The sequence below is a fragment of the Apis cerana genome, linkage group LG1 (assembly GCF_029169275.1).
Source record: "Apis cerana isolate GH-2021 linkage group LG1, AcerK_1.0, whole genome shotgun sequence".
NCBI lineage: Eukaryota > Metazoa > Arthropoda > Insecta > Hymenoptera > Apidae > Apis > Apis cerana.
Window position 1 is genome coordinate 10842540 of NC_083852.1, and position 20643 is coordinate 10863182.

The 20643-nt window shown below is 29.9% G+C and overlaps 1 protein-coding gene and 3 long non-coding RNA genes across 9 annotated transcripts in view; 1 reads left to right on the top strand and 3 right to left on the bottom strand.

Annotated features, from left to right (window-relative positions):
• LOC108001794 (protein Wnt-1-like) overlaps positions 1-20643 on the bottom strand; it is a 63867-nt gene that overhangs the window by 20179 nt on the left and 23045 nt on the right. Inside the window, exon 1 of one of the 2 annotated variants that reach the window (XM_028668710.2) lies at positions 9517-10768. The exons of the other annotated variant lie outside the window; for it this stretch is intronic. Within the exon in view, the coding sequence (XP_028524511.1) occupies positions 9517-9518 (2 nt within the window). The 5' untranslated portion in view covers positions 9519-10768. Of the gene's footprint in view, positions 1-9516; positions 10769-20643 lie in introns of those variants that run through there. 2 annotated transcript variants of the gene reach the window in all.
• On the bottom strand, positions 3238-4467 carry LOC108001797 (uncharacterized). Its single transcript, XR_001766774.3, has 2 exons — positions 4220-4467; positions 3238-3783 (listed from the first exon to the last, which is right to left on the bottom strand). It is a non-coding gene; the product is annotated as an uncharacterized LOC108001797 (long non-coding RNA).
• LOC108001795 (uncharacterized) lies at positions 4564-16266 on the top strand. Of its 5 annotated transcripts, none has more exons than XR_003698637.2 (5): positions 4564-4704; positions 6100-6225; positions 6487-6750; positions 10904-11372; positions 11440-11646. It is a non-coding gene; the product is annotated as an uncharacterized LOC108001795 (long non-coding RNA). The 5 variants fall into 5 exon arrangements; XR_003698639.2 differs by having other exon boundaries at positions 11000-11372; XR_009828905.1 differs by lacking the exons at positions 10904-11372; positions 11440-11646 and adding an exon at positions 15815-16266.
• LOC108001798 (uncharacterized) lies at positions 13415-15817 on the bottom strand. The gene is made up of 3 exons (XR_001766775.3): positions 14707-15817; positions 14328-14625; positions 13415-14051 (listed from the first exon to the last, which is right to left on the bottom strand). It is a non-coding gene; the product is annotated as an uncharacterized LOC108001798 (long non-coding RNA).

The window sequence follows — 20643 nt, forward strand, 5'->3', positions numbered from 1 at the left end:
ATCGAGCAACAAACTTTGCTGCAACGTTTATTATTTGTTTGCGGGCCAAACTTCTCGGCCTAACCTAGCTATTTCGGGTTTGTTTGGTCACGGTTTATGGCACTTTTTTCCAAGAGAACGCCTCAATCATCGGCCTATGCCCTCTATCGCCGCTAAACCGATACTAGGGAATTACATATTTATCTCCCTTAGCGTTACGAAAAATCACGAAATTCGAAATGACGAAGATGTAGATAAGTACAAGTGTATTGCCGTCATCGACGACTTTGATCTCCACGAGAGGATCATCCCAGTCATTTGAAGTATCGATGTTTATGAAAAGGCTAAGCCGATGGTTAAATGGAAGATTTTGTTGGTCGGCTTAAATACCGTGTTAGTCGCGCAATATTGCAATCAATAGACGGTTGGCGAATAGGTGGACAGATATGGTTCGACTGGTTCTTATGGGGAAAAGGTATCGACGGTTCATCAACTAACGCGGTCAAGGTTAGATGGAAAAGAAATAGAGGGAAATAAAAAGATGATTATGTGGACTTTGGGATATATTTATATGGAACAATTTTATATGGGGATTCGTGAGAGTTTTAATTTCAGAAAATTTTTTTATAAAATAAATTTAGGGAGAATTATTGATATATATATATTTAGAATTTAAAAAAAGAATTTTAAAAAAAATTATCGAAACAAGAAATTTTATTTTAATAATTTTCATTATAAATTTTCACATAAAATAATAATTTAATATATATTTTTTTATTTCACTCATTTTTGTTACATAACTTTTATAAAAAATTCAATAACTTCAAACAATAATCAACCTGAAACCACCGTCAAAACCCAATATGCTATTCCCCTAATTGAATTCCCCAGAAACAAAACTGCCTCAAAGGAAATCTTCCCCTCACTTCTGACCACACTCGACCGCTGAAGACGATCGAAAAACCACAAAAACTCGATCCGGCGAACGGACCCCGTTTACCCGAACAAATCGGTCGAGATCGAATCACGGGCAAACGATACCGTGCAGGATGTCATCGTCGCGCTAGATAACCAATGTGAGTAGTGGGGAAAGAAGGCGAACAGAACGGATAAAGAAAAGGATGCAACAATCGAATGCACACTCTGTTCGAAGAAAGGTGTATGAAGAAAAGTAAGTTGAGACAATGATTAGGGAGAATAAAGAAATAAAAACATGAAATTAAATCTAAAAAAAGGAAAGAAGAAAAAATAAGAAAATTATTATTATTAGATATATATTATAATTAGATTTAGATATATCTAGTTTAGAGTTTGATATGCAACTTTTTCTTAGACGAATTCGTTTATTTTTTTTTTTTAAAGATTAAAGTCATAGATAGATATTTGGATATATCGATAAAAAACATATAATCGTTCAATATTTTGTTTGCATACTAATTTTTTTATATGGTATATAATATAGATACAAATATTAAATCTTTTTGTCTGAATGAAAATGCTGTTAAAACATTATTATATCTTTCATGATATTATATTATACCTAATCAATCGCTTTTTGCCTTGTCATTATTCATGTTAAAAACATCATTTTTCAAAATACTTTTGATTATCATTTACTTTTTTACAATTTTCACTTTTTTTTTTTACATAGAATGTAACGAATCAAAAGAATGAATAAAAACTAGCCAAGCATATTTGTAAAGCAAATTGAATAACTCGTCGATGGCTGAAAAATTCTTATGATTATTCCATAACTTTTCAACAATTTCTGTACCTAACACAATTAATCGTAATATGCAACATTTCCAATCAAATACACAATAATCTAAATAATAAATATAGATTAGTAATTATTCAGGTGCACGAATTAGCCAGTTCACTCTGTAGAGAGGTGTATTAAGTGTATATGAGAGGAGGGGGGAGAGAGAGAGAGAATAATAAAATTCGACAAAGCGGTGGTCGGAAAGAAAGAAATCCATATTCAGATCCGATGATGTATCCGAGGGGGGCCGTGGGAGGGTTGCTCCCTATTCAAAGGGGAGAGAGAAGGGATATGGAAGGTATGGAAAGGAAGGAGGAAGCCGCGTGAACGTGCATCAGGTCTATACTACTCATACTCTTACCCTTTCCATTTTTCTCATTTTTTTCTTTCTTTCGGTTCTCTGTACGCCGTTTTGCCTTTATCATCGGCAACCACAACGGCAACTACGGGGGCACAGAGAGAGCCGGTGTAGAGCCTCCCTCTTGTATGTACGCCATGCCGCGCGACGATTATGATTCCGATTATTATGATTATGATTATGATTATTATGATTATTGTCCGGAGGAGGTATCGCGTTGCCGTCACAGGCACGTCGGTCCGCGCTTTGTCCACGTGACAGCGATAGGGCCTATTTACGTCGAGAACACACTCAACGCCGACATTATAATAGGGGATAAATCCAGCCAAAAGCCTACAATACAACGTTCCATCATAGTATTAACCAGTAAGCTGGCGGCTATATTGGTTCAATGTGTAATTTATGCGTAATATACATGTATGTATTTATACAATACACACATACGTATATAAAAAAATATATAAGAAAATTTTAAATTATATGGAAAAGTTATTGTATAGAATGTTGATATATTTATGGAGATCTTTGGGGAGATCGATTCTAGAGAAATCTAAAACAAAAGTTAGTGTAAAAACAGTTTACATTGAATGAAGCGATAAATTATTTGATATTTTTATATAACAACTTTTGTTCTCGTTTTAAAATTGAATCTTTACAAAATGTGCCTTGTAAATGTATTATATACGTATAATATTTGTAATTACAGTAAGTTTTTCATATTTAAGATATATTTTTAAAAAAATATAAAAAAAATATTATTGATATCTTTTTTCTTACAAAAAGCATATCTATTTTCTTTGTATTCAGAAAACAATGAATATATAAAAGACAATATAAATATAATTTCATCAATTGTAATATATCATACAATTCCTCTCATCTAATCTGAAATATATATATATATATATATATATATACACACACACAAGTTTAGTTTTTCACCGCGGCAAAATGTGGAAAATGATAAAATCACATTTTCATGGAACCGAGTGGAAAGGTATGTGGAAAGGTATAAGGAAAGGAAAACGAAGGTTAAACGATAAGCCATTCATATCCATGAGTTTAGATAAGTTTTATGATGCTCCCATTATTTCGAAAATTCTTTCTAAAACGAAACATTATAAACAGACCCTTGGGATTAGTTATTTGTGATAATTTTTATTGTTTTTAATGATTTATACATAACCCATTAAAATAGAAGCACAGAAGATGCTTAGACTATCAATAGCTCATATATAATTTTGAAACAAATAATAGAATTTTTATTCCAGTTTTTCTTTATTTTGATTATAAAAATGGAATGCATACTATATTCTTATTTTAACTTCAAAAATAGAGATTAATCATGGCTATTTTGATAATTTTTTCATCGTAAATGAAATCATTATAGCAATATATATGAACTAATTCAACGCTAATTAGTTATTATATACATATGTATATATACGTTCGAACAAGTAAAAGAGCCCTTGCTTCTCTGTTACATTTCCACTCAGAACCGAAACTTTGCCTCGTCCTAATTAGTATCGATTACCAAACATCCCCCTTTTCTCTGCCAGCATTATACTTGTGCAACAGTCCTCGTTCGTATCTCATTCTATCGAGGGGCCCCCTAGTGACTTTCACAGAAAAAGAGGATGGCCCCCGGGCCAACTTCAGCTGAGGGGTGGCCATTAGATTGTAGCTGGAACACCAAAGTTTCCTCTTAATGAGTGTACACAAGTATATAGAACTCGCTATGCACGTAAAGGAATCACGACTCATGTCGTTTATTCTGACTAATTAATCCTGATCAGTGATTTCATCAATAAAAAAGGTAGAATCAAATTATTAAAGAATGAACATCAATTTATTCAAATTTTTGTTTGAAATATTTAAAAAATGAGCATATATTTATGCTACTTAACCTTATCCAAAATTTTTCGCAAGAAATTTTACTAAAAAAAAATTTATTATTGTTTAAAAAACTAAAATTTTAATTTTTTCAATTGTTGCCAATAAGCTTATCCAAAATTCTATTCTTAAAATTCCAAAAAATTAGCTTCACCGAAAACTATTTCTATACCAAGAAGCCACTCGAACTACTTCGATAACTCAACCTTCTCTTTCAATATACGTACAATTCATTCTTTCACTCGTCAGTAACGAACAATCTTTGCCTATGAATTTTCAAAGAGACAACAACTTCGTTCTTCTACAGGCTATTATATGTTAGTTTTCATGCCCGGAAAAACTGTAATCGGATCTTTTTCAACCAGGAGGAAGACATGAATAAGAAACTTTGAAGAGGCGTCGCAAGGAGCGCAGTAAGCGCTATCGGCAATGATCAGACGACATCTGTCGTCAGTTTGGTTATAAACCGACGATACCAGATGAAAGATCGACCATTCGTCAGTTTGTCTGGCTAAGATTCGTTCCTGCAGTTCCGTTTACGAATTCACTCAGAAACGAAGATAAACAGGCAAGCATTGGTTTTACGACCATGTATACTTCATTTTAACTCACTTTCTATTTGCCAGTTTTATTTAGTTAACGACAATTTCGGTCTGCATTTTTTCAAAGTGAGCCATCTTATTCAACATGATAGATGCTGAATGCGCAGAACGTAAGTGCTTGCTATAATGGCATTTATTAAAAATTATATTTATATGTAAAATTCATGCTACTAATATCACAATGTTTTTTTTTTTTGGTAAATTTTTGTGTATAAATTATCTTGTTCATTTTTTTTTATTCTTGTGGCTTCAAAAATATATTTAAATATAAGAATATATATTAATATATTCTTTTATTTTATTATTGCGAATTAAAACTTTATTTTATTATTGTGAATTTATAGATAATAATTTTAATTTTGTAAGAATTATAAATTCAATTTTCATTGATTTCCACTTCCTTTTTTTTTTTTCAATTTCTATATACTATGGGACGATAAAAATACAAAATGTAGGTATATATATATTATATGTATACTATATAGAATACTACTTTCTTTCGGCCTATTCGCGGTATTACTGGACGCATTCCGTTTAAAATCTTTAATCTCGTTAGAGTTAATTCCTCCGTCTATATCTTGTTAGATTCATGATCCGGTCAAGTTGATTTTTTTTTCTGTATAAAGAAATTAGCTGACTGAGAATCGAATAATTCTTCGTAATGATTAAATTTTTGTTAAATCATTCGTCAAATCACTTCATGATTGTCCTAATTTTTCTATCTTCTCATACATACAATATTACTAAAATAAAAGTTGACTTTTTTATATAATTATTTTCAATATAATAGAATTTATATTGAATTCTATAAATTTATGTAAAAAAATTTGTATGAAATTTTAAAGTAAAAGTCACAAAGATATTATTTTATTAAATAAGTTAAATATTATATATATATATATATATATATATATATATATATATATGTAGATAAATATAAAACATAATGCAAGAAGAATTATACCAAAAGATTCACACATCTTAAAAAATTCGATTACTTCTTCCTATTACCTTTACTATATCCCATCAATTATCAATTTGTTAGGTTCATTACATCCATGCGGTAGCTCACGTACAACCCCTTTCTATTTGCCTATTTGCCCCATTCTACTCACACATATGTATTCATTACTCTCTCCATTCTTTCTCAAGGCAGCATACGTGAATCTAACGAATCATAAGTTGGGTACGATAATCAATAACTTCTCATTAGCGTCATTTATTATATTCTTTCGTTTCTGAGAATACATATATTTATCCGTTTTCTCTATCTGTATTCCGTGTCGATTTTTTTCATAGCAAAAACCATAACGATATACGACCGCATTTTTACTATTCGTTTATCATCACGATTGAACAGTTAAAAATATTTCTTGCAATCATATAACAAAACGAAAAAAAAAGAAAGAAGAAAAGAAAAGAAAAAGAAAAAGAATATAACGAAAGCTAAGAGAAATAACGCTGAAGGAAGGAGGAAATTAATGTCTTTCAATTTGTGCTTTCAGAACGTTAACGTTCCAGAAAAATTATACAACAAAACGGATAGGTTAGAGAGGAATGATGGAAAAGTGGGGAGAGTAGATGAACAAGATTATGTCACGAACTCTTCTGTGTATTTCTCCATTGATCAGGTATATACATGCATACATATGCATATATATATATATATATATATATATATGTATGTATATATATATATACATATGTGTGTGTGTGTGTGTGTATATATATATATATATATATATATATATATATATATATATATATATATATATATATATATATACACATATATATATACTCGAAACTCAACCGATGCGATGTATCGGCTCTTCTCGAGGGATCGGCGAATCATTCAGTGGGCTGCTTAAAACAAGGCCAATCTTAATTAGGGGATGCACCGGCGGATACGCTCCCATGGGATGCTCATTGTTCTCCTACCTTTTTACACCGTTCTCCGATGCGGCGCCATAGCAGAGAAAGAGGAACGTCTACATGGATGTGGTGCGTCTAAAAGTGCATGCCCCGTGCCCCTGGGATATCAAGTAGAGTACTACCGGTCTCCTCTAGCGTTTACCATAGAACAAAATTCCTTGGATCGACGGAAGATCATGCATACATAGAGGGAGTTCGCATATGCACACGTGACACTTAAGGTACGTTTCCACGTGGTATTAAAAGTCATGGCATTTGCTATCACATATTTTTTAGTAGTCACATAATTTGAGATTATAGATACTTTTAAAATTATTTTTAAAATATATTATCTAGTAAAAATAAAAAGTTATAAATTATGTTATCATGATATTGTAATAAAATAATTATTTGTAAAAAATAATTATACCAAAAAATATAGCAATTTTTAATTTATTTTCTTTTTGCATAGTATTTCAGATTTAATTTCTTTATAGAATAATTATTTCAAGTTTAAATTTTTTAAGGAATGTTTATCTATTATATAATATAATAGAATATCATTCTTTTTTAAAATGAAAATAAATAACCCAGAACTGAGCAATAACACAACAAATACTCGATGAAACAAAAAGATCCGTTGTCAGCAACTTTTTAACCAGTGATTTCATTTCAAAGGCGACCAAAGAACAAAAGCATCGACTACACGCTTCATTTTCTTCACCATTCGTTCCTACTGTCTCACCCCTGGCCGGATTTTTTCATTTCTTAAAAGCCTGCCTACATCTATACTGCATCGTACAATCTAAATTAAAACTACCTATCTGGGACAACAGTACAAAAACCTGTCGATATAACTTGCATACCAATACCGTTTCCTTTACTTCCATCCCTTTCTCCAATCTATTAAACAATTCCGCAAGATAAATAATTCCAATGAACCGTAAGAGAAATCAACTAGAAATCATAATCTTTTAAATCCATGAGTTTAATGAATATGAAAAGAATATAAAAATATTTCATTCATCTTTTTTAATATCTTATTCTTCAATTTTTTAATATTCTTTTCATTTTACATTAAAATTTCTACATTAAAAAATTATTTATTTATTCTGATATAGATATATCTACAAATATCGAAAAACATCAGTTATTTAATTCAAGAATGATATTGCTATTCATTCATTTTTCAGCGATAATTATTATAATCAAATTAAATTATTTGAATATTAAAAAAGAGGATTGTAATTTAAAAAAATTATTATTTCAAGAAAATCATATGCAATTGTCTAATTTATCTTTCTATTTTTATTACTTGAAAAAAAAATTAAAAAACAATAACTTGTATAAATTCGTGGTTCTATTTCTTTCCCTCATCAGGATCCACTCAATGATAGCCGTACACGGTGTTGCGCGAAAACAGTTCGTGTTGGTTCAGGCGTTGGTTTTGCAGCGGGTTAAAGCTCGTTCACGCGTGAAACAAGGAGTCCGGACCAGGGATCTTAACGCTCGGTTAGACAAACGTTCTCGTTGTTTGCATTAGCATATTGCGATTTACATTTCCCTGTATTATCGACCCCTAACTATCCCCCTAACCCCTAACCAACCGTTGTTTTGTTCAAATTGTATATCTTTCCATTTTATTTTGTACCATATCTTCCTTCTCTCTCTCTCTCTCTCTCTCTCTCTCTCTCTCTCTCACGCTCGTATTGGATTTCATATATTTTGTCTAAAGCAAATAAGACAAAGTACTCAATGCGAAAGATAACAAATGATTGATTTTGCCAATTCGATTCAACTATCCATAATGCAACTAATTTAGTTGGATCGGTTTATGGATAATTTATCAGAAGAGAATATGACAATAAACGAGGAACATTTGAAGATTTATTTGTGTTTAACAGTAAGAAAAAAAGAAAAATCAGTTGAAAAATTGGAGAATTATTGATTTTTTTTGTTAAATTTTGCAAGATAAAATAGATATGATAAAAATAAATATAATAACGAATTATAATAGAAATGAAATATGCAAAAAAGTGTAATTTTCCTTGGAAAAAAAAGACGTAAAAAAATTAGAAATTTACAAATAATTTGCAATTTAGAAATTAACAAAAAATCGATATGGATTAAGAAATCGTACGGAAAATATATAGCTATACAATGGAAAGGTTTACATGATTAATATATTTATTTATTAATTTTTATTTCTCTGCATATCAAAATTTTTACATGTATTTCATTGTTCATTAAAGTTTAAAGTTTTAGTTTTCTTTAATGTTTATTAATAAAATTTTATAATAAGAAAATGTAATGAATCATATTCTCATGCACGAGAAAGAAATCTGCTATTAGAATACAAATATATTTTGACTAATCATCATATTATCGCTGATTACTAATAACTACATATGTCTTTTCTTTGCAAATCACGTTTTAACTCAACATATTGTATGGCATTCTTTGCCACAAATAGATTACAAAAGAAACTATAAGAACTATTTTAAGTCGCGAGCTAAAGAGAGTTCGAAATATAAGAAAATGTATTACTGTACTAGGAAATTCAAGATAAATGACGATATTAATCATTAATTATATATTCATCAATACGTATTAATATATATTTTTCTTTCTGTCAAATAAGACTAGTTAATTATTTGATAATGGCAGTCAAATTTTTTTTAAAGAAATTATTTTCTGTGATTTTTTTTGAATCTTTATAACTATTTAGAATCTTTATATGAAATATTATTGTCTCAAATATTACTGTAATTTAAGATTTTATTTTTATTGAATTTTATAGGATTATATTTAAATTATATTTCACTATATTTAAAAATGAATTATATTTTATTATATTTTAAAATACTTTTGTTATATATATTATTTTTTCAGGTTACATTTAAAATTCCATACATATATATATTTAATTGCAATCAAAAATAAATAATTAATATTATTATAATATTATATACTGTTACTATTATATTAAAATATAAAATAATATTTACATCAAATTAATACCAAAAGATAGTATGAAGAATTTTAAACCATTCAATTTTAACTAATTTTCTATAAACCTTCGATTCTAACCTCAATCTTGATCAATTACACCAAACTCATTTCACACTTCTTCACTTTTTCTTCCACTAAAAACAAACTAAATACTAAATCATTTTCTTAGAATATGTCAATTTTTAAATACTTTTAGCGAAAAAAATCACTGATTCAAACAATCACATTCCGTTTTGTTTAACAATTGATGGAGTAAAGAATGCACGTGCCTATATATAAATTTGTACGAAACGATTGCCGAAAGCTCTAGTGGTAAATATCGCTGCGAGTTCTAGATGAGTCTATTCGCGAAAGGGATCAGAAAACAGTCGGTAGAGAGCGCCGCCGCGTGCTCGAGGACAAACGAGCAGTGGGGGGTACGCGTGGGCTGCATGGTGTCGACGAAGGCATCGGAAGCGCGATTTATCGCGCGCACACTCCGCGAAGAAAGAGTCGTCCCGTTGGTGGTCGTTAATTCTTGTCGCACGTGTCCCACCGCTTTGATCACGCGAGTATGCTAATTGCACCGTCCACCGCCCACTCGCTGCCAGTGCATGGAAAATCGTCGACAGCGACCAAAAGTAAGAGGAAGATGAAGGAAAAGAAGAAGGATTATGGTGATGGAAGAGAGGAGAAATAGCAGAAAGAAGACCAAGAGAAGGAGAAAAAATGGAAGGAAGAGGAGAAACTGACTTGAGTCGAGTGGATGATTTTGCCACTCTCCACTGGCGTGTACATTCTGTTGGCATATGCACGAGTACCGATTCCAAAGCATTGAGAGACATGGAATATAGAAATATAGAATAATTTTATTAACTTGTCTTAATTTTGTTGCGATCTTCTTCGATACGTAAATTAAATAGAACAAAAGTAAAATGAATATATTGAATTGATTTAATGATGATTTAATGATTTGAAGATGATGAAGATTTGAATTTTTATGAAAATGGTTAGATAGAAATGAAAAATAGAATTTAAATTTAATAAATAAATTATAATAATGATAAAATAAATTATAGTAAATATTATTTTGTTAGACTCATATCTAGAAATACAATTGTAACTATAAAAAGAAATCATAAATCTTCATAGAAATGCGATTTAATTATCTAAAATCAGAAATTATTCATTATGACAAAATGCAACAAATATCAATACTTAATTTACTTTAATACCATGATTATATATAATTTAATTTAAATTATTTTCAAATAAGTCAATTTTTAAAGAAATTAATAAAATCTAATATACATTGATAAAATCATAGAAACATTCATAAGAAAAATATCTCATCGATAATGATGTAAGTAATATCCATTTTGATATTAAATTTTTGTTTCATAGTCACATTTTTCCAACCATTGAAGTTTCCGTGAAAATATAACTTAATGGACCAAAACGAATTTCTATGGAGAAGAAAGTATGCCTGTGGTTTTCCAGGCGGATAAAAAGGACGGTGCACGCGCCGCTTGCAGAAACGTTTCGTAAATTCGAAGAATGGCTGGAAAGAAGTGGCCGCCGCACAAAGCGTGCCGACACAACCGGGCTCGTTTGCCCCGCGGAGGTAATTGTCTTCTTGGCCGCACGAGAGCGCACGTATTCCGCAAGCAAATACACACCAAGAGGCTGGCTTACATACAGCGTTCTCACGGGATGGAGAATAAACACCATGGTCCGGTCTGTTACCGACTTTTCAACTTTTCGTTTCCTGGACACGGTTTGTTGGAACATTCCTCTCACTCGTTCAGTTGTCGATTTGTGGATAACGAATTGCAATGAATAGAAGAAATTTCTATATTGTTTATATTGATGTGTGAGTAACAAAAATATAACGAATCAAAGGAACATTTGTATGCTTATCTTCTATATGCTATTTTTAGGTTATATTTTGTGTTCTTTTTTCAAGAGAAGAATTCTTGTAATTGTAGATAATGTTAAGAATATAGAAAATGAGTGAAATTAAAAAAATGAAAAAAGAAAGAAAAAACAATGAATACAGTTATTGAATTTAAAATAAAATTAGAAAAAGAAATGTCAGAAGAGAAAGAAATAAATTATAAAATTATAATAAAGATGTTGTTAAACTATTTTATTTTAAATAGTTAATATGTATTTTGCTCTTCGATCCCCAGAGACCGGAAAACTCGTCGAAAATTTATCGAGCGCGGCTGTAGAATGTCTTTTCGTGATTATTCTCAGCTTAACGTGCCACGTCTCTCTTTGATCCTTCGTGAAATATAAATCGAAAGAAACTTACACAGCAGAATATTTACGATATTCGAACGAGGAATTTTTTTTTAACTCAAGAAAGACATATCCCTAACAAAACTGATTCGTCGGTATCTATGAAGTCCTGTAATAAAAAAATATCAGCGGAAGTAATGACGTGACACAATATATTAAAAGAGTAAAACAAATTTTTTTTTCCATTACATTATTTAATCTCTTCTATTATTATTTTTGTTATATATAATAGAAAAAAAAACAGTTGTTACAGGATATCAATTGTTTGTTCATCAAAGTTGCATTAGTTTATAGTATTTTTTTAATATAATTAATAATTTTATTTTGCATTAAAATTTTATAATAAATTATTCTTTGCAATCTGAAATTAACTTAAATAATATTATTTATAGGATGATTTAATATGATTTATATAATAAAAAAAATTAATCTAATAAGATTTATATTCAATATGATAATTTGCAAATGATAAAAATTCTAAACAACAACACCAAATACGTATTCAAAAATTCAAATATCCAAGCAGAATATATAAGATGCTCTTAATATTCCAAACAAAATATTAAATTCCCTTTCGAAAAAAAGGCTCTCTGATAACATTGCAAATAATTTCTGATCGAATATCATTTTTCATTATTGAATGGTCCGGCTTGATATACAGCGTCAAACGGTATATGGGATGGTTATCGAAGCCCCAATAATCGCGTCGAGTTAATTCGTGTTTGTGCGCGCGGCATACGGTAGTGCATCATGTTGCACCACCGTGCATAATAGCGCACTGCATCAACAACGATGTTTACCTTTGGCATAATATACAAACAGATGTATCTCGACGCGGAGAGCTTCACTTGCCGCGGATCATTTTACACGTACGATATTTCTGTAAATTATCCTCACCGTATGCGATCCATCCCCCTCTCCTCAGTCACCCCTCTGGGGGGAAACGTTTCGATTTGCATTGCATGAGAGAGTAATAATTCTGTCCATTAACCACCGACCACGTGTGCGGTCTGATAGAAAACGATTTATGGCTGAGATGATGATTTATTTTTGGACAATGTTTGAATTAGTGATTTTTTTTTTGTTCGATTTTTCTTTTTTTTTTTTTTTTGAACATTGAATAGAAACGAATTTAAGAAATATAGTGAAATAATACTATACAATACTATGTTTTATTATGATAATATTAACTCTAATATTATTTTTCAATATTATATTATATTGATTTGATATTGTTTTCTGTATCTTCTTACCGTGCTACCAATGTTATCTGGCTACTAGCATGACAATATTATGTGTAGGATTATTTGGATATTTAATATGATATACTTTTTAATTGAATGAAATAAAATATCTGTTTTCTTTGATAAAATAAATACATATATAAAATGTTAATATGTATATTCCTGGTATTTTTCGAAAATTGATTTTAAAAATCTAAACAAATAATAAAAAATGATGTATAAAAATTGAAATTTATCTATTACAAGCAATTTAAATGTGTCAAATAAAATGACATTTATATTTGTCTCATTTTATCTCTAAAGTAAACTTAACTTTCCTTTAAAGTAAACTTAAATTATTTATAACTTATAATAAAGCTTTAATCAATATTTTTGCACCATTTATATTTGTTTTGATCAATTAAACTTTACATTAAACTTCTATAAATATATTAATATTATTATATTAGCATATATATAAAATATAAAATTATTAAATTAAACTAATCTAGATATCTTTCTCTGTTCAATATTTGTTCCAATTAATAAACAATAAATGATCTATAATTCCATATTGTTATGAAATTAAACTATTATTGTTCCATAGTTATTTTTTCTTCTTCATATTATTCCACTGAAATCGAAATATAAACAATCAACCAGGAAGAATATTCTCGATATGCTTTTTGGAAAGAAGAAAAGGCGGAGTCAGTAACCGAAGGAGTGAATGCGTAGGGAGGCGTAGACATGTTAGTGCATGGGCCATTGAGCCTTGGGAAACTCTGATTAGCTCTTTCGTTTCTTATTGGAAAACTTTCATTGCGCCGCAATATGAAAGGGAGAAAATTCCATCTCGTTCTGTGGCTGACTCAATTTACCAGAAAATTCTTTATACTTTCTTCCAATTACCTTGATATTTACCCTCCATATGTTTGGTACTTTGGTTATCTTTCCGAGTAGGGATTCCATATCTGTTAGTTTAGGATAGTTAGATGATTTACCTGAGCAAATTATCGTTGGAAAAACTACAAAAAACGAAACTGTATTTAATTTTATTCCGAATATTGAAAAAGATTAAAAAAATTAATTAGAAAAAAAAGAAAAATAATTTATGCATCATTATAAATTATTTATATTTTACATTATTATTATTAGCTATTGCAAATTTAAAATTATTCAAAGTTTTCACTTTATTTTATTTAATATAACGTATATATAATATGATATGTATTCTAAAGATTTTATTATTATTAGTCACAATTTCGAGAATGCATTTAAGTGCAATTACATATTGTACGTACATTATTGATACATATACTGCATAATGGCCATCAATGACTAATGAAGTGTAAACGTCAAGTTCTATGTCGGTTATCCGTGACCGTCATGCCAGTGAATGTGTTAACTTAGGTCTGCTCACTAGCAAGGTCCTTCACCACTTGTAATGAAGTCGTCGATTGTTCACGAGTGGAACGAAAGAGATTATTTAACACATAAATTAAGTGAAAATAATAATATCATTCTTGTGAGAAATTTTTTAATATTGGTTTAAATATGTTCATATGTTTTCAATATACACATTCTTTCTATATGACTGATCTGAAAAGTTTTTTAAGAAAAGATTTAAGATAATAGAAACTTTTTAGCATGAAATGAATATATGAACAGAGAAAACTTAACCTATCTTAACAGTAACTATTGACAATAAAACCTTTATTCATTAAATGTTCACTAAACTTTTCTATTTATTAAGAAAACATTGATTAATTAGAACAATCAGAATGATTCATATCTAGAAATATTCCTTTTAAGAAAAAGAAAGAAAATCTCATAAAAATTTTATATGAATAACCTATCTATTGCACAAATCATGAAATTTGTAATGCGCATGTGCACAAAGAGAAGAAAGGCACATGCGTAGAATATTAAAATACAGTCCTTAAATACACACTTTATTTTTCATTTTTATTTCTCTTAATTTGCATTGACAATTGATAATAATTGCAGAAATAAATATAAGATAAGATTAGAAAGTTAGAAATATAACAATCGACCAAATTTCTTAATATATTATTATTAAACCTAATTCCACGAATTCGATAGATGTATACATATCAAATGAGAAATTGAATAGAATCGACGATTCCTTACTTTTCCCTAAAAGATTTTACTTGTAGAATCATTCCGGAATTTTCACGAAAAGCCCATGGATCAGGGAAAAAGGGTGCAACCGGATGTGCAATGGGCTTGGTAGATTGCGTGAGCGTGGTCGAAGCTGTGACGAGGCTAGAGAGACGCGGCACTTTATGGTGAACGCATTTTATTGCCTGTGGCTGCCGTACAGGCGGCGTGGTTCAAAGGACCAGCCGGAACAGTAAAAGCTAGTTTAACGGTGCTAACAGCGGCCGCAACACGCCGAATGTATTACTATACCTCACGAGTCCTCTACTTTTCTCCGACCCATTCGCTTCACGCGTGTACGCATACGCAACATACATACGTATAATACTCAATATGTGCATAAACACGCGTACAGATTCGAACACGTATTGAACACATCATACTGTACACTAGTGCACACAAACACACTAAACATGCTCAATACACGCGAAACCATACATAAGAATGACAAATATGTGAAAGAAATGCAAGCGTGCACATATACACGAAACATGTTCAACTGTACTCAAGCGTATACACATGACAGAAGCAAATACACGAAAGACACGTTTCCATTTCGTTTCTTTTCCTCACTTTATTCTTTCTCGTTTTCTTTTTCTTGTTCCAGGAGTTACGGCCACTACCACGAAACCGATATCCCTGTCGATAGTACGATAATTTACGGCCACGCGCAGCTTTAATTAAATTTTCTAGCTGTACCCGGGCCCGGCAGGTGAGTGACAGCGGCACTGGTCTTCGACGGATGCGGCGACGGAAGTGGCAGAACGAAGACATATGTGGGAGCATCGAGTCGATCGGTGGAAATAAATTGTTGAGAGAGAAATTGAGGTGTTCGATTGTCGTTCGGAACGTGATAGTGAATTTTCGTAGAAAGATTTATTGGATTATCCAGTGAGTAACGTCATTTAAAAACTCGTACTCACAAGAATTATAAGATTTTAAGTAAAAATTAAAATCAAATTATCATGACTATGATTTCTCTTAACTTGCATACATATATGTAAGAAGAAAAATATGTATGAAAAATTAAATAGATAATGTGTAAATTTTTATATACAAGTAATTGCTTTTCGAAAATTGTAAAAACATCCTTTTTCGCTATGAGAATGCATGATACATAAAAGAAATAATAATAGTAAAAATTAAAAAATGTAATTGGTATTAATATAGTATTTAATAAAAAATTAATAATAGATATTTGCATAATTGAAAAAATAAGAAAGATTGTTGAAAAGGAAATTAAAAAAGAAAATTAAAATCTTAATTATAAAAAATGATCCCCACAATTAACAATCAATTAACAATTAATTGAATTAAAATATAGATATAAATATAAGTTGTAAACAATAATAGTAATATAAGATATATATTATTTTTCTAAAATATTTTTAAAATGATATTCATATTTGTAATTTCTTCAATTCTCATTTTATTTCTTCATAACTATTTTATATGAAAATTTTAATTCATTATTTTTTCAAACTTTTATGATTTTGATATTTATAATTTAAGAATAATTTTTTTTTATATGAAAAAGTTGATGATCGAACAGCAGAAGCAATTTTGTTAATTGAGGTGAATATAAATAGAGAATAAAATCATCAATTTCGAGAAAGTATATCAAGATTAATGTTAATGACACAGAAAAATATTCTGTCATTATACTTAATATCAAAGCAGCTTTGCAAATTATTTTTTCTTTTTATAATATAATCTTGTTCTTTATAAAAATATCTTGTTCTTTTTGTATAGATTTTTATAAATCCTATGATACATTTAATTTTTTCAATTAAATATATATACTTTCTCTCTCACTTGTACAAGTTTAATACTTAAAGCGACCACTGATTACTAGATTAATTCATCATTTAAATTCTTATGGCAAACACGTTTTTATGTACATTTTTATTAACATAATTAATCATAATTCTTAATCTCTTCAACCATTATAGTTAATTATAAAGGTAAATTATATTAACCTATCATTATATTATAATCAAATAGCATATTATTATATTATATGTATTAAGTTTTATTTTCATCACATTATATTATTTTAACACATATAATATTTAAGAATTTTCATAATATATATCTTTATTTAACTTATATATACAACTTAAGAAGTGAAATCTTATTTATTAAGAAAATAGCTTAAGAAGTGAAATCTTATTTACTGAGACTAAAAATAAAAAGAAAAATAGAAAATAGAAAAAGAAAATATATCTAAAAAAAATCCCTTTATTCAAAATTTTATTCAAAGATTGTTCAATTGAATATTGCTCAAAATTTTAAAATTCGAACAAAAATTTTTATCGAGTAGAAAAATTTTGCTCGAATAACATCCAATTCCGAATAATATCTACATATTCAACATTTCATTTTCATCATCAATATTTATACATACTTATTACATTTCCTTCATAATCAATCTTTATAAACCATTCCAATATCACCTCAATACCACTCGCCATTTCTTCCAAATAATCTTTCGATATGATTGTACAAATACACAACATGGAGTCTATTAGCAATGCAATCGTTCTTCGGTTAGAAAACGACACAAGGACGCAAGATTCGCGGCGCGAACTCGTGCAGGAAGTGGTCCGGTTGCGCTTATAAATAAGCACGAGAGCGAGGGAAGGGCGCGGCAATCCCACTCAGCGAGGATTAAAATTGATTTTGTGTTTATGAAATGTCGCGGATACCTTGGCACGATCCGCCGCCTCCGTTTCGTCGCCTGTGGCGAACTTCCACCTTCCGAGAATAGACCGCGACTCTTAATGCATTCAGGAAGACGGAAATCAACCGAGAGAGAGGATTCTTAGAATGGTTTCATCGTGGACGTGACAATCGTAATTGAGAATTTCTTCGTAGTTTTTTGAATTCTTAACAAGAATTGTAAAACGAGATGAGAAAGATAAGATGATATTTTATCGATTTAATAATTGATTTTCACGTGGATCTGTATATTTTGTTACGATCAAATGATATCAAATGATGTTGATTTAATGATGTTCTAGATACATATGTATTAATTTATAATTTAAAGTTATAATTTAAAATATATGTATATATATCTAGTTATATAACTAATATATATAATACATATAAATCAAAAATTTTCTGCTAGCAATTTAAAAGAATCTTTAAAATTGATTAATAAATTGAAAACTTTATTTTTTAAAAAATAATATTAAAATTTTGATAAAGAAGAGATAACAGGCAGTAATAAAAGAAATATTAAAAAAAAAAAATAACGATTAAATGACCGATTTTTAAATACATAATTTTTTTTAATTGAATACAGACAAATAATCCTATCTAATTTAATGATCAATTTAGAGAGTGCAATATAAATAATAAAAATTAAAAATAAATAATAAAAAAGTAAAAATGTATATTCCATTTTAATTAAAAAACAAACAAAAAAATAATGCTGATGACCAAAAACTTAAAAACGTAGAATAATGAAAAAATGGATGTTAAAATAAACTATAATAAAAAAATATATTTTCTATTTTAATTAAAAACAATACACACACACATACACACATATAATGACGAAAATTAAAGAGATATGAAAAAAAAAAATATGGAAAAAAATGGATGGTAAAGACCTCTAAGAAGAATCCATAGAATGAAGGAGAAAAAGAAAGGTATAGAAGCCGCTTTCTACTTTAGGAGCATTCACGCGGTACTTATTAACGAGTACGATCCGACCGCACGTCACTCAAGTACGTCGTTTTGCTGGATGAACTTTATAAACCGGCCCTGTCCGATATCGGAAATAGGCTCAGAGAACCGGCCGGCAGGCATTAGCGTTGTGAATTTGGCGACTGCTTCATCCCCCCCACCTTTCACTTGCCGACCTAACCTAACCCTATCCACCATTAACGATTCTCGATCGAGCTCCGTTCGTTAGGTTGTCCAGCAAGCCGTCGGATCACCGAGAATTATCGGAATGGCGGCCAGCTTGGAAAGATATTTAAATCTACTTCTCTACTAGCCTGATATCTCGATGCCATTTTATATATATATATAAATATATTCGCAAATGTATATGTTCGAATTCCATACCAATATACATACCAATGAGAATTTTATAACGATTTCTAATTTCGAAGAAACAGTTTTTTAAGTGTTTTAGAAGAATGTTATGGCGGGTCCCGATAAACGATTATCCTAACAGTGGGTCAGTTTCGAGCAGATGATTCTTGGATGCCGATTTAATAGCGATTGAATGAATAATAGTAGTTTGCAGTTGAAAGATTTATAATAATTTTGGGTAGAAGATTGTAATAAGATGGTTTAAAAAATTCGATTATGATTGAACTCGATTTAAATTTCCATGATACTTCTTTTTATCATAAATTAAAAAAATAAATCTCAAATGAAAATTCTGTTTTTCCAATTATAATTATTGTTATACGATGTAAAATTAAATTTACGAATACTTTCTGATCACTGAGAATAAATTAGTGTACACAAAACTGCCATGAATTACAAAACTGTGAACATTAAATTAGATATTATAACAAACATCAAGATTTCGAATACGAGAAATGAATAATCTATGTAAAATAAATAGAAAAATTGCATCACCTTTGATTGAATCAAGATTTCAAAACCGCTCATAAAATCGTTTATCCGTATTGCAATACTGTTCGAACAATTCTCTGCCTCGAGGTATCAGTTCTAGATCCTGATTTCCTCCTCAAAAATATTCTCCTATGTTCCGTATTCAATGAGAATATCGAATCTCGTCGAAACACAATCTCATAAGTCTCGATGGATAAAAATTCTTTTCCATAAAAATATTCGATGCATACACGCAGGAAATGGACGATTCCGCGTGTGAGTCCTCTCTTGCGATCCGGCCTCAATTGTTGCATCCGCGACTCAAGTGGGGTAAGCATAGGAGGGGTGGGGGGAGAAGTCAAGGATGCACGGCCACGCGAACGGTTAGGATTCCAAGGAAGACCACTTGGTGTAATCTACGCCGGAACTTTTCTCCTGGGAGGGAATCAAACCGTTTTTCTCTTATCTTATTACGTTAAACATTATCTCCAGTGATCGGTTTCTCGATGGAAATCGTGTTATTGGGATCGTGTTCGATACATGTACACCGAATTGAATTTGCCCCTCGGATATTCTTAGCCTGACGAGTTTGGATATTTATTTGTATGTGTTGATACATGTATGTTATCAATAGCTTATGTATAACATATTAATTTAATAATTGTAAATATAAATATTTATGATTTAAATTTAATTAGTTTTTGAAAAAAATAAGTTTATCTGGATTAATTGAGAAATATGATTTTTTGAGTGATTAATTGAGTGGGATATATTGTAATAGTTTATGTGGAATTAGTTTCTCAAAATCGTTGAGGAATTATATATTTTCTTTAACGTATTATTTGATCATTCTGT